At 55.7% G+C, this 12,732-nt stretch overlaps 1 protein-coding gene across 3 annotated transcripts in view; it reads right to left on the reverse strand.

The window, feature by feature from the left end:
• Positions 1–12,732, reverse strand: part of SCUBE2 (signal peptide, CUB domain and EGF like domain containing 2) — a 114,018-nt gene that overhangs the window by 36,504 nt on the left and 64,782 nt on the right. For 2 of the 3 annotated variants that reach the window (XM_075327047.1, XM_075327045.1), the window contains exon 14: positions 3,945–4,043. The exons of the other annotated variant lie outside the window; for it this stretch is intronic. In XM_075327047.1, coding sequence (XP_075183162.1) covers positions 3,945–4,043 — 99 coding nt within the window. The remainder of the gene's footprint in view (positions 1–3,944; positions 4,044–12,732) is intronic. 3 annotated transcript variants of the gene reach the window in all.

Below are 12,732 nucleotides of genomic sequence, written 5' to 3' on the forward strand. Positions count from 1 at the left end.
TCAGTCACATATGTAATGTCTGGAGGTTATATCAGCACTGGAGCATTATAAGAGGGGCTGATATCAGTCGCATATGTAATGTCTGGAGGTTATATCAGCACTGGAGCGTTATAAGAGGGGCTGATATCAGTCACAAGTAATGTCTGGGGTTATATCAGCACTGGAGCATTATAAGAGGGGCTGATATCAGTCACATATGTAATGTCTGGGGTTATATCAGCACTGGAGCGTTATAAGAGGGGCTGATATCAGTCACATATGTAATGTCTGGAGGTTATATCAGCACTGGAGCGTTATAAGAGGGGCTGATATCAGTCACACATATGTAATGTCTGGGGTTATATCAGCACTGGAGCATTATAAGAGGGGCTGATATCAGTCACATGTGTAATGTCTGGGGTTATATCAGCACTGGAGTGTTATAAGAGGGGCTGATATCAGTCACATATGTAATGTCTGGAGGTTATATCAGCACTGGAGCATTATAAGAGGGGCTGATATCAGTCGCATATGTAATGTCTGGAGGTTATATCAGCACTGGAGCGTTATAAGAGGGGCTGATATCAGTCGCATATGTAATGTCTGGAGGTTATATCAGCACTGGAGCATTATAAGAGGGGCTGTTATCAGTCACATATGTAATGTCTGGAGGTTATATCAGCACTGGAGCATTATAAGAGGAGCTGATATCAGTCACATGTGTAATGTCTGGGGTTATATCAGCATCGGAGCGTTATAAGAGGGGCTGATATCAGTCACATGTGTAATGTCTGGAGGTTATATCAGCACTGGAGCGTTATAAGAGGGGCTGATATCAGTCACATATGTAATGTCTGGAGGTTATATCAGCACTGGAGTGTTATAAGAGGGGCTGATATCAGTCACATATGTAATGTCTGGGGTTATATCAGCACTGGAGCGTTATAAGAGGGGCTGATATCAGTCACATGTGTAATGTCTGGGGTTATATCAGCACTGGAGCGTTATAAGAGGGGCTGATATCAGTCACATATGTAATGTCTGGGGGATATCAGCACTGGAGCGTTATAAGAGGGGCTGATATCAGTCACATATGTAATGTCTGGAGGTTATATCAGCACTGGAGCATTATAAGAGGGGCTGATATCAGTCACATATGTAATGTCTGGGGTTATATCAGCAGTGGAGCGTTATAAGAGGGGCTGATATCAGTCACATATGTAATGTCTGGAGGTTATATCAGCACTGGAGCGTTATAAGAGGGGCTGATATCAGTCACATATGTAATGTCTGGGGTTATATCAGCACTGGAGCGTTATAAGAGGGGCTGATATCAGTCACATGTAATGTCTGGAGGTTATATCAGCACTGGAGCGTTATAAGAGGGGCTGATATCAGTCACATATGTAATGTCTGGGGGTTATATCAGCACTGGAGCGTTATAAGAGGGGCTGATATCAGTCACATATGTAATGTCTGGGGTTATATCAGCACTGGAGCGTTATAAGAGGGGCTGATATCAGTCACATATGTAATGTCTGGAGGTTATATCAGCACTGGAGCATTATAAGAAGGGCTTATATCAGTCACATATGTAATGTCTGGAGTTATATCAGCACTGGAGCATTATAAGAGGGGCTGATATCAGTCACATATGTAATGTCTGGAGTTATATCAGCACTGGAGCATTATAAGAGGGGCTGATATCAGTCACATATGTAATGTCTGGAGTTATATCAGCACTGGAGCATTATAAGAGGGGCTGATATCAGTCACATATGTAATGTCTGGGGTTATATCAGCACTGGAGCGTTATAAGAGGGGCTGATATCAGTCACATATGTAATGTCTGGGGTTATATCAGCACTGGAGCATTATAAGAGGGGCTGATATCAGTCACATATGTAATGTCTGGGGTTATATCAGCACTGGAGCATTATAAGAGGGGCTGATATCAGTCACATATGTAATGTCTGGGGTTATATCAGCACTGGAGCGTTATAAGAGGGGCTGATATCAGTCACATATGTAATGTCTGGGGTTATATCACCACTGGAACATTATAAGAGGGGCTGATATAACCTCCAGACATTACATATGTGACTGATATCAGCCCCTCTTATAACGCTCCAGTACTGATATCAGTCACATATGTAATGTCTGGAGGTTATATCACCACTGGAGCGTTATAAGAGGGGACATGGTGGTGTTGGCAGTGGCTGCAAGTTTCATTGTTCTGGACATACAGTCATATGAAAAAGTTTGTGCACCCCTATTAACATTAACCTTTTTCCTTTATAACAATTTGGGTTTTGCTATTTCAGTGTCATATATCTAATAACTGATGGACTGAGGAATATTTCTGGATTGAAATGAGGTTTATTGTACTAACAGAAAATGTGCAATCCGCATTAAAACAAAATTTGACCGGTGCATAAGTATGGGCACCTCAACATAAAAGTGACATTAATATTTGGTAGATCCTCCTTTTGCAAAAATAACAGCCTCTAGTGGCTTCCTGTAGCTTTTAATGAGTTCCTGGATCCTGGATGAAGGTAGATTCGACCATTCCTGTTTACAAAACAATTCCAGTTCAGTTAAGTTTGATGGTCTCCGAGCATGGACAGCCGCTTCACATCATCCCATAGATTTTCAATGATATTCAGGTCTGGGGACTGGGATGGCCATTCCAGAACATTGTAATTGTTCCTCTGCATGAATGCCTGAGTAGATTTGGAGCGGTGTTTTGGATCATTGTCTTGCTGAAATATCCATCCCCTGCGTAACTTCAACTTCGTCACTGATTCTTGCACATTATTGTCAAGAATCTGCTGATACTGAGTTGAATCCACGCGACCCTCAACTTTAACAAGATTCCTGGTGCCGGCATTGGCCACACAGCCCCAAAGCATGATGGAACCTCCACCAAATGTTACTGTGAGTAGCAAGTGCTTTTCTTCGAATGCTGTGTTTTTTGCCTCCATGCATAACGCCTTTTTGTATGACCAAACAACTCAATCTTTGTTTCGTCAGTCCACAGGACCTGCTTCCAAAATGTAACTGGCTTGTCCAAATGTGCTTTTGCATACCTCAGGCGACTGTTTGTGGCGTGCTTGCAGAAACGGCTTCTTTCGCATCACTCTCCCATACAGCTTCTCCTTGTGCAACGTGCGCTGTATTGTTAACCGATGCACATTGACACCATCTGCAGCAAGATGATGCTGCAGGTCTTTGGAGGTGGTCTGTGGATTGTCCTTGACTGTTCTCACCATTCTTCTTCTCTGCCTTTCTGATATTTTTCTTGGCCTGCCACTTCTGGGCTTAACAAGAACGGTACCTGTGTTCTTCCATTTCCTTACTATGTTCCTCACAGTGGAAACTGACAGGTTAAATCTCTGAGACAACTTTTTGTACCTTCCCCTGAACAACTATGCTGAATAATCTTTGTTTTCAGATCATTTGAGAGTTGTTTTGAGGAGCCCATAATGCCACTCTTCATAGGAGATTCAAATAGGAGAACTACTTGCAAGTGGCCACCTTAAATACCTTTTCTCATGATTGGATACACCTGCCTATGAAGTTCAAAGCTCAATGAGGTTACAAAACCAATTTAGTGCTTTAGTAACTCAGTAAAAAGTAGTTAGGAGTGTTCAAATCAAGAAATTGATAAGGGTGCCCATACTTTTGCACCGGTCAAATTTAGTTTAAATGCGGATTGCACATTTTCTGTTAGTACAATAAACCTCATTTCAATCCAGAAATATTCCTCAGTCCATCAGTTATTAGATATATGACATTGAAATAGCAAAACCCCAAATTGTCATAAAGGAAAAAGGTTAACATTGATAGGGGTGCACAAACTTTTTCATATGACTGTAATTCAGAGAACAGAAGCTGCTGCTGAATCCTCGGTCTTCTGGGTTTGTGGTTATACCCTACAGCCGGTGTGTGGGGAGAGCCGGTACCTGGCGGTCTCTGGTGCGCGGGGCCCGGGTGCGGCTCCGTCCTCTTCACGCTGCAGACGCCGTCGTTCATCTTGAAGGTGACGCTCGCTCGCAGCACATCTACGGGAGGAAGGAGCCGCAGTGAATGGAGGGATCACGGCTTTGTGCAGAGATTGCCTCATTATTGTAATACCGCTTTGCCGCTCGCGAGCCGAGGTTTGAGCATTTTTTTCCTGTTTCCTGATTTGAAAATTGACTGGACAGAAAAAAAAAAAAAAAAAGGCGCAGGTCTATTCTATGAAGCCGCCGGTCCTGAGGGAAAACCCTGCAAACCTGTCCAATCACAAGGCTGCAAAAAAAACAAACAACTTCTCCAAAATCTCTCCACAGGCTTCCTGGAGGGAGTCACCAGAAAACGCAACGTTATAACCTCAAAAAAAGCTCCATCTGCACAACGTCCTATAAACTGCACACGGTCATATAATTTGCACACAGTCCTAAAAAACTGCACACGGTCCTATAATCTGCACGCGGTCCTATAATCTGCACGCGGTCCTATAATCTGCACGCGGTCCTATAATCTGCACGAGGCCTTATACTCTGCACGCGGTCCTATAATCTGCACGCGGTCCTATAATCTGCACGAGGCCTTATACTCTGCACGCGGTCCTATAATCTGCACGCGGTCCTATAATCTGCACGCAGTCCTATAATCTGCACGCGGTCCTATAATCTGCACGCGGTCCTATAATCTGCACGCGGTCCTATAATCTGCACGCGGTCCTATAATCTGCACGAGGCCTTATACTCTGCACGAGGTCCTATAATCTGCACGAGGTCCTATAATCTACACGTGGTCCTATAATCTACACGCGGCCCTATAATCTGCCACTAATGGAGCAGAGTGATGAATGGCGCAGACTTCCATCCCGCTGGGCATTAAGAATCCTACTGGGCCCTGGTATGGCGGCACTCGGGAGTCCCGGAGCGGTATGAAGAAGTCAGGAGGCCAGGATTGTGCTCCAGACTGTCGGGGGGGTTCTGGATTTGGGGCGCAGCGGCAGACGGTCCGCGGCCCCCACACCTGTGATCTCCGTCCTGCCCTGTGGTGTGGAGGCTTCACGTTCCTTGCTTCTGTCTCTTTTCTTTCTCGCAGATTTCTTGGCTTTTATTATTGGATATTTATAAGAGGAGATTCTAAGAAGTGATCTACAGAGATCCTGATCCCAAACCAGCGTTATTAGGAGAGCCATTTCCCCCACGCCCCCCCGCAGTGGCCGACAGATGCCCCCCGATCCCGGCAAACACACCAACACTCAGCCCGGGCTCTGCTGCCAGTGGGGAGGGGGATAAAGCACTGCACACCCCCACTGTCCATATCCTAACCCCACTATCCCCCTCCAGACCGCGCTATCCCCCTCCAGACCCCGATATCCCCCTCCAGACCCCGATATCCCCCTCCAGACCCCGCTATCCTCCTCCAGACCCCGCTATCCCCCTCCAGACCCCGCTATCCTCCTCCAGACCCCACTATCCCCCTCCAGACCCCACTATCCCCCTCCAGACCCCACTATCCCCCTCCAGACCCCGATATCCCCCTCCAGACCCCGCTATCCCCCTCCAGACCCCGCTATCCCCCTCCAGACCCCGCTATCCCCCTCCAGACCCCACTATCCCCCTCCAGACCCCGATATCCCCCTCCAGACCCTGATATCCCCCTCCAGACCCCGCTATCCTCCTCCCCCTCCAGACCCCGCTATCCTCCTCCAGACCCCGCTATCCCCCTCCAGATCCCGCTATCCCCCGCCAGACCCCGCTATCCCCCTCCAGACCCCGCTATCCTCCTCCAGACCCTGATATCCCCCTCCAGACCCCACTATCACCCCCTCCAGACCCCGCTATCCTCCTCCAGACCCCTCTATCCCCCCCTTCAGACCGCCATATCCCCCTCCAGACCCCGCTATCCTCCCCTCCAGACCCCGCTATCCCCCTCCAGACCCCACTATCCCCCTCCAGACCCCGCTATCCTCCCCTCTAGACCCCACTATCCCCCTCCAGACCCCACTATCCCCCTCCAGACCCCACTATCCCCCTCCAGACCCCGTTATCCTCCTCCAGACCCCGTTATCCTCCTCCAGACCTCACTATCCCCCTCCAGACCCCACTATCCCCCTCCAGACCCTGATATCCCCCTCCAGACCCCGCTATCCCCCTGCAGACCTTGCTACCCTCCTTCAGCTACCACTATCCCCTTCCAGATCCCGATATCATCTTCCAGACCCTGTTGTCCCTCTCCAGACTCCACTGTCCATCTCCAGACCCCGATATCCCCCTCCAGACCCCACTATCCCCCTCCAGAAACTGATATCCCCCTCCAGACCCTGATATCCCCCTCCAGACCCCACTATCCCCCTCCAGACCCCACTATCCCCCTCCAGACCCCGATATCCCCCTCCAGTCCCTGATATCCCCCTCCATACCCCGATATCCCCCTCCAGACCCCGATATCCCCTTCCAGACCCTGATATCCCCCTCCAGACCCCGCTATCCCCCTCCAGACCCCGTTTTCACCTCCTCCAGACCCCGCTATCCCCCTCCAGACCCCGCTATCCCCCTGCAGACCTTGCTACCCTCCTTCAGCTACCACTATCCCCTTCCAGATCCCGATATCATCTTCCAGACCGTGTTGTCCCTCTCCAGACTCCACTCTCCATCTCCAGACCCCGATATCCCCCTCCAGACCCCACTATCCCCCTCCAGACCCTGATATCCCCCTCCAGACCCTGATATCCCCCTCCAGACCCCACTATCCCCCTCCAGACCCCGATATCCCCCTCCAGACCCTGATATCCCCCTCCAGACCCCGATATCCCCCTCCAGACCCCGATATCTTCTTCCAGACCCCGATATCCCCCTCCAGACCCCGCTATCCCCCTCCAGACCCCGCTATCCCCTCCTCCAGACCCCGCTATCCCCCTCCAGACCCCGCTATCCTCCTCCAGACCCCGCTATCCTCCTCCAGACTCTGATATCCCCCTCCAGACTCTGATATCCCCCTCCAGACTCTGATATCCCCCTCCAGACCCTGATATCCCCCTCCAGACCCCGCTATCCCCCTCCAGACCCCGATATCCCCCTCCAGACCCTGATATCCCCCTCCAGACCCTGATATCCCCCTCCAGACCCTGATATCCCCCTCCAGACACCGCTATCCCCCTCCAGACCCCACTATCCCGCTCCAGACCCCGATATCCCCCTCCAGACCCTGATATCCTCCTCCAGACCTCGCTATCCCCCCTCCAGACCCCGCTATCCCCCTCCAGACCCCGCTATCCTCCTCCAGACCCTGATATCCCCCTCCAGACCCTGATATCCTCCTCCAGACCCCACTATCACCCCCTCCAGACCCCGATATCCTCCTCCAGACCCCGCTATCCCCCCCTCCAGACCCCGATATCCCCCTCCAGACCCCGCTATCCTCCCCTCCAGACCCCACTATCCCCCTCCAGACCCCACTATCCTCCTCCAGACCCCGCTATCCCCCTCCAGGCCCCACTATCCCCCTCCAGGCCCCACTATCCCCCTTCAGGCCCCACTATCCCCTCCAGACCCTGATATCCCCCTCCAGACCCCACTATCCCCCTCCAGACCCCACTATCCCCCTCCAGACCCCACTATCCCCCTCCAGACCCCGTTATCCCCCTCCAGACCCGTTATCCCCCTCCAGACCCCGTTATCCCCCTCCAGACCCCGCTATCCCCCTCCAGACCCCGCTATCCCCCTCCAGACCCCGCTATCCCTCTCCAGACCCCGCTATCCCCCTCCAGACCCCGCTATCCCCCTCCAGACCCCGCTATCCCCTCCTCCAGACCCCGCTATCCCCCCTCCAGACCCCGCTATCCTCCTCCAGACCCCGCTATCCTCCTCCAGACCCCGCTATCCCCCTCCACACCCTGCTACCCTCCTTCAGCTACCACTATCCCCTTCCAGATCCCGATATCATCTTCCAGACCCTGTTGTCCCTCTCCAGACTCCACTGTCCATCTCCAGACCCCGATATCCCCCTCCAGACCCCGATATCCCCCTCCAGACCCCGCTATCCCCCTCCAGACCCCGCTATCCCCCTCCAGACCCCGCTATCCCCCTCCAGACCCCACTATCCCCCTCCAGACCCCACTATCCCCCTCCAGACCCTGATATTCCCCTCCAGACCCTGATATTCCCCTCCAGACCCTGCTATCCTCCTCCAGACCCCCCTATCCCCCCTCCAGACCTGATATCCTCCTCCAGACCCCGCTATCCCCCTCTCCAGACCCCGCTATCCCCCTCCAGACCCTACTATCCCCCTCCAGACCCCGCTACCCACTCTAGACCCCGCTATCCCCCCTCCAGACCCCGCTATCCTCGTCCAGACCCCGCTATCCTCCTCCAGACCCCGCTATCCCCCTCCAGACCCTGCTACCCTCCTTCAGCTACCACTATCCCCTTCCAGATCCCGATATCATCTTCCAGACCCTGTTGTCCCTCTCCAGACTCCACTGTCCATCTCCAGACCCCGATATCCCCCTCCAGACCCCGATATCCCCCTCCAGACACCGCTATCCCCCTCCAGACCCCGCTATCCCCCTCCAGACCCCGCTATCCCCATCTAGACTCTGATATCCCCCTCCAGACCCCACTATCCCCCTCCAGACCCTGATATCCCCCTCCAGACCCTGATACCCCCCTCCAGACACCGCTATCCCCCTCCAGACCCCGATATCCCCCTCCAGACCCCGATATCCCCCTCCAGACCCCGATATCCCCCTCCAGACCCCGATATCCCCCTCCAGACCCCGCTATCCCCTCCTCCAGACCCCGCTATCCTCCTCCAGACCCTGATATCCCCTTCTAGACCCCGCTATCCTCCTCCAGACCCCGCTATCCCCCTCCAGACCCTGATATCCCCCTCCAGACCCCGATATCCCCCTCCAGACCCCGCTATCCCCCTCCAGACCCCGCTATCCCCCTCCAGACCCCACTATCCCCCTCCAGACCCCACTATCCCCCTCCAGACCCCACTATCCCCCTCCAGACCCTGATATCCTCCTCCAGACCTCGCTATCCCCCCTCCAGACCCCGCTATCCCCCTCCAGACCCCGCTATCCCCCTCCAGACCCCGCTATCCTCCTCCAGACCCTGATATCCCCCTCCAGACCCTGATATCCTCCTCCAGACCCCACTATCACCCCCTCCAGACCCCGATATCCTCCTCCAGACCCCGCTATCCCCCCCTCCAGACCCCGATATCCCCCTCCAGACCCCGCTATCCTCCCCTCCAGACCCCACTATCCCCCTCCAGACCCCACTATCCCCCTCCAGACCCCGCTATCCTCCTCCAGACCCCGCTATCCCCCTCCAGGCCCCACTATCCCCCTCCAGGCCCCACTATCCCCCTCCAGGCCCTGATATCCCCCTCCAGACCCTGATATCCCCCTCCAGACCCTGATATCCCCCTCCAGACACCGCTATCCCCCTCCAGACCCCACTATCCCCCTCCAGACCCTGATATCCCCCTCCAGACACCGCTATCCCCCTCCAGACCCCACTATCCCCCTCCAGACCCCGTTATCCCCCTCCAGACCCCGCTATCCCCCTCCAGACCCCGCTATCCCCCTCCAGATCCCGCTATCCCCTCCTCCAGACCCCGCTATCCCCTCCTCCAGACCCCGCTATCCTCCTCCAGACCCCGCTATCCTCCTCCAGACCCCGCTATCCCCCTCCACACCCTGCTACCCTCCTTCAGCTACCACTATCCCCTTCCAGATCCCGATATCATCTTCCAGACCCTGTTGTCCCTCTCCAGACTCCACTGTCCATCTCCAGACCCCGATATCCCATTCCAGACCCCACTATCCCCCTCCAGACCCTGATATCCCCCTCCAGACCCTGATATCCTCCTCCAGACCCCCCTATCCCCCCCTCCAGACCTGATATCCTCCTCCAGACCCCGCTATCCCCCTCTCCAGACTCCGCTATCCCTCTCCAGACCCTACTATCCCCCTCCAGACCCCGCTACCCACTCCAGACCCCGCTATCCCCCCTCCAGACCCCGCTATCCTCCTCCAGACCCCGCTATCCCCCTCCAGACCCTGCTACCCTGCTTCAGCTACCACTATCCCCTTCCAGATCCCGATATCATTTTCCAGACCCTGTTGTCCCTCTCCAGACTCCACTATCCACCTCCAGACCCCGCTATCCCCCTCCAGACCGCGCTATTCTTCTCTAGACCCTGCTCTCGTCCTCCAGACCTCATTCTTCCCTTCCACCCCCCTCTATCCCCCTCCAGAACCCTCTGTCCCCTTCCTCCTCCAGATCCCTCTGTCTCCTCCTCCTCCTCTGCCCTGCTTCTCTAGAGCCCTCAGCCCACCCTTCAGACCTCTCTGACCCCTTCCTCCTCTCTGCAGACTCTTCTGTCCCCCTGCAGACTCTTCTGTCCCCCTTGCAGACTCCTCCGTCCTCCTCTCTGCAGACTCCTCTGTCCTTCTCTCTGCAGACTCCTCTGTCCTCCTCTCTGCAGACTCCTCTGTCCTCCTCTCTGCAGACTCCTCTGTCCTCCTCCCTGCAGACTCCTCTGTCCTCCTCCCTGCAGACTCCTCTGTCCTCCTCCCTGCAGACTCCTCCGTCCTCCTCCCTGCAGACTCCTCCGCCCTCCTCCCTGCAGACTCCTCCGTCCTCCTCCCTGCAGACTCCTCTGTCCTCCTCTCTGCAGACTCCTCCGTCCTCCTCTCTGCAGACTCCTCCGTCCTCCTCTCTGCAGACTCCTCTGTCCTCCTCTCTGCAGACTCCTCTGTCCTCCTCTCTGCAGACTCCTCTGTCCCCCTGCAGACTCCTCTGTCCCGCTGCAGACTCCTCTATCCCCCTGCAGACTCTTCCGTCCTCCTCTCTGCAGACTCCTCTGTCCTCCTCTCTGCAGACTCCTCTGTCCTCCTCTCTGCAGACTCCTCTGTCCTCCTCCCTGCAGACTTCTCTGTCCCCCTGCAGACTCCTCCGTCCTCCTCTCTGCAGACTCCTCTGTCCTCCTCTCTGCAGACTCCTCCGTCCTCCTCCCTGCAGACTCCTCTGCCCCCCTGCAGACTCCTCTGTCCCGCTGCAGACTCCTCTGTCCCGCTGCAGACTCCTCTGTCCCTCTGCAGACTCCTCCGTCCTCCTCTCTGCAGACTCCTCTGTCCTCCTCTCTGCAGACTCCTCTGTCCTCCTCTCTGCAGACTCCTCCGTCCTCCTCCCTGCAGACTCCTCTGCCCCCCTGCAGACTCCTCTGTCCCGCTGCAGACTCCTCTGTCCCGCTGCAGACTCCTCTGTCCCTCTGCAGACTCCTCCGTCCTCCTCTCTGCAGACTCCTCTGTCCTCCTCTCTGCAGACTCCTCTGTCCTCCTCTCTGCAGACTCCTCCGTCCTCCTCTCTGCAGACTCCTCCGTCCTCCTCTCTGCAGACTCCTCTGTCCTCCTCTCTGCAGACTCCTCTCTCCCGCTGCAGACTCCTCCGTCCTCCTCTCTGCAGACTCCTCCGTCCTCCTCTCTGCAGACTCCTCTGTCCTCCTCTCTGCAGACTCCTCTCTCCCGCTGCAGACTCCTCCGTCCTCCTCTCTGCAGACTCCTCTGTCCTCCTCTCTGCAGACTCCTCTGTCCTCCTCTCTGCAGACTCCTCTGTCCTCCTCTCTGCAGACTCCTCTGTCCTCCTCTCTGCAGACTCCTCTGTCCTCCTCTCTGCAGACTCCTCCGTCCTCCTCTCTGCAGACTCCTCTGTCCCCATGCAGACTCCTCCGTACTCCTCCCTGCAGACTCCTCTGTCCTCCTGCAGACTCCTCTGTCCTCCTCTCTGCAGACTCCTCTGTCCTCCTCTCTGCAGACTCCTCCGTCCTCCTCTCTGCAGACTCCTCTGTCCCCCTGCAGACTCCTCCGCCCTCCTCCCTGCAGACTCCTCTGTCCTCCTGCAGACTCCTCTGTCCTCCTGCAGACTCCTCCGTCCTCCTCCCTGCAGACTCCTCCGTCCTCCTCCCTGCAGACTCCTCCGTCCTCCTCCCTGCAGACTCCTCCGTCCTCCTCCCTGCAGACTCCTCCGTCCTCCTCCCTGCAGACTCCTCCGTCCTCCTCCCTGCAGACTCCTCCGCCCTCCTCCCTGCAGACTCCTCCGCCCTCCTCCCTGCAGACTCCTCTGTCCCCCTGCAGACTCCTCCGCCCTCCTCCCTGCAGACTCCTCCGCCCTCCTCCCTGCAGACTCCTCTGTCCCCCTGCAGACTCCTCCGCCCTCCTCCCTGCAGACTCCTCCGCCCTCCTCCCTGCAGACTCCTCCGCCCTCCTCCCTGCAGACTCCTCCGCCCTCCTCCCTGCAGACTCCTCCGTCCTCCCCCCTGCAGACTCCTCCGTCCTCCTCCCTGCAGACTCCTCCGTCCTCCTCCCTGCAGACTCCTCCGCCCTCCTCCCTGCAGACTCCTCCGTCCTCCTCCCTGCAGACTCCTCCGCCCTCCTCCCTGCAGACTCCTCCGCCCTCCTCCCTGCAGACTCCTCCGCCCTCCTCCCTGCAGACTCCTCCGTCCTCCTCCCTGCAGACTCCTCCGCCCTCCTCCCTGCAGACTCCTCCGTCCTCCTCCCTGCAGACTCCTCCGTCCTCCTCCCTGCAGACTCCTCCGCCCTCCTCCCTGCAGACTCCTCCGCCCTCCTCCCTGCAGACTCCTCCGCCCTCCTCCCTGCAGACTCCTCCGTCCTCCCCCCTGCAGACTCCTCCGTCCTCCTCCCTGCAGACTCCTCCGTCCTCCTCCCTGCAGACTCCT

Source organism: Anomaloglossus baeobatrachus, chromosome 10, assembly GCF_048569485.1.
Source record: "Anomaloglossus baeobatrachus isolate aAnoBae1 chromosome 10, aAnoBae1.hap1, whole genome shotgun sequence".
In the NCBI taxonomy this organism is placed as follows: Eukaryota; Metazoa; Chordata; class Amphibia; order Anura; family Aromobatidae; genus Anomaloglossus; species Anomaloglossus baeobatrachus.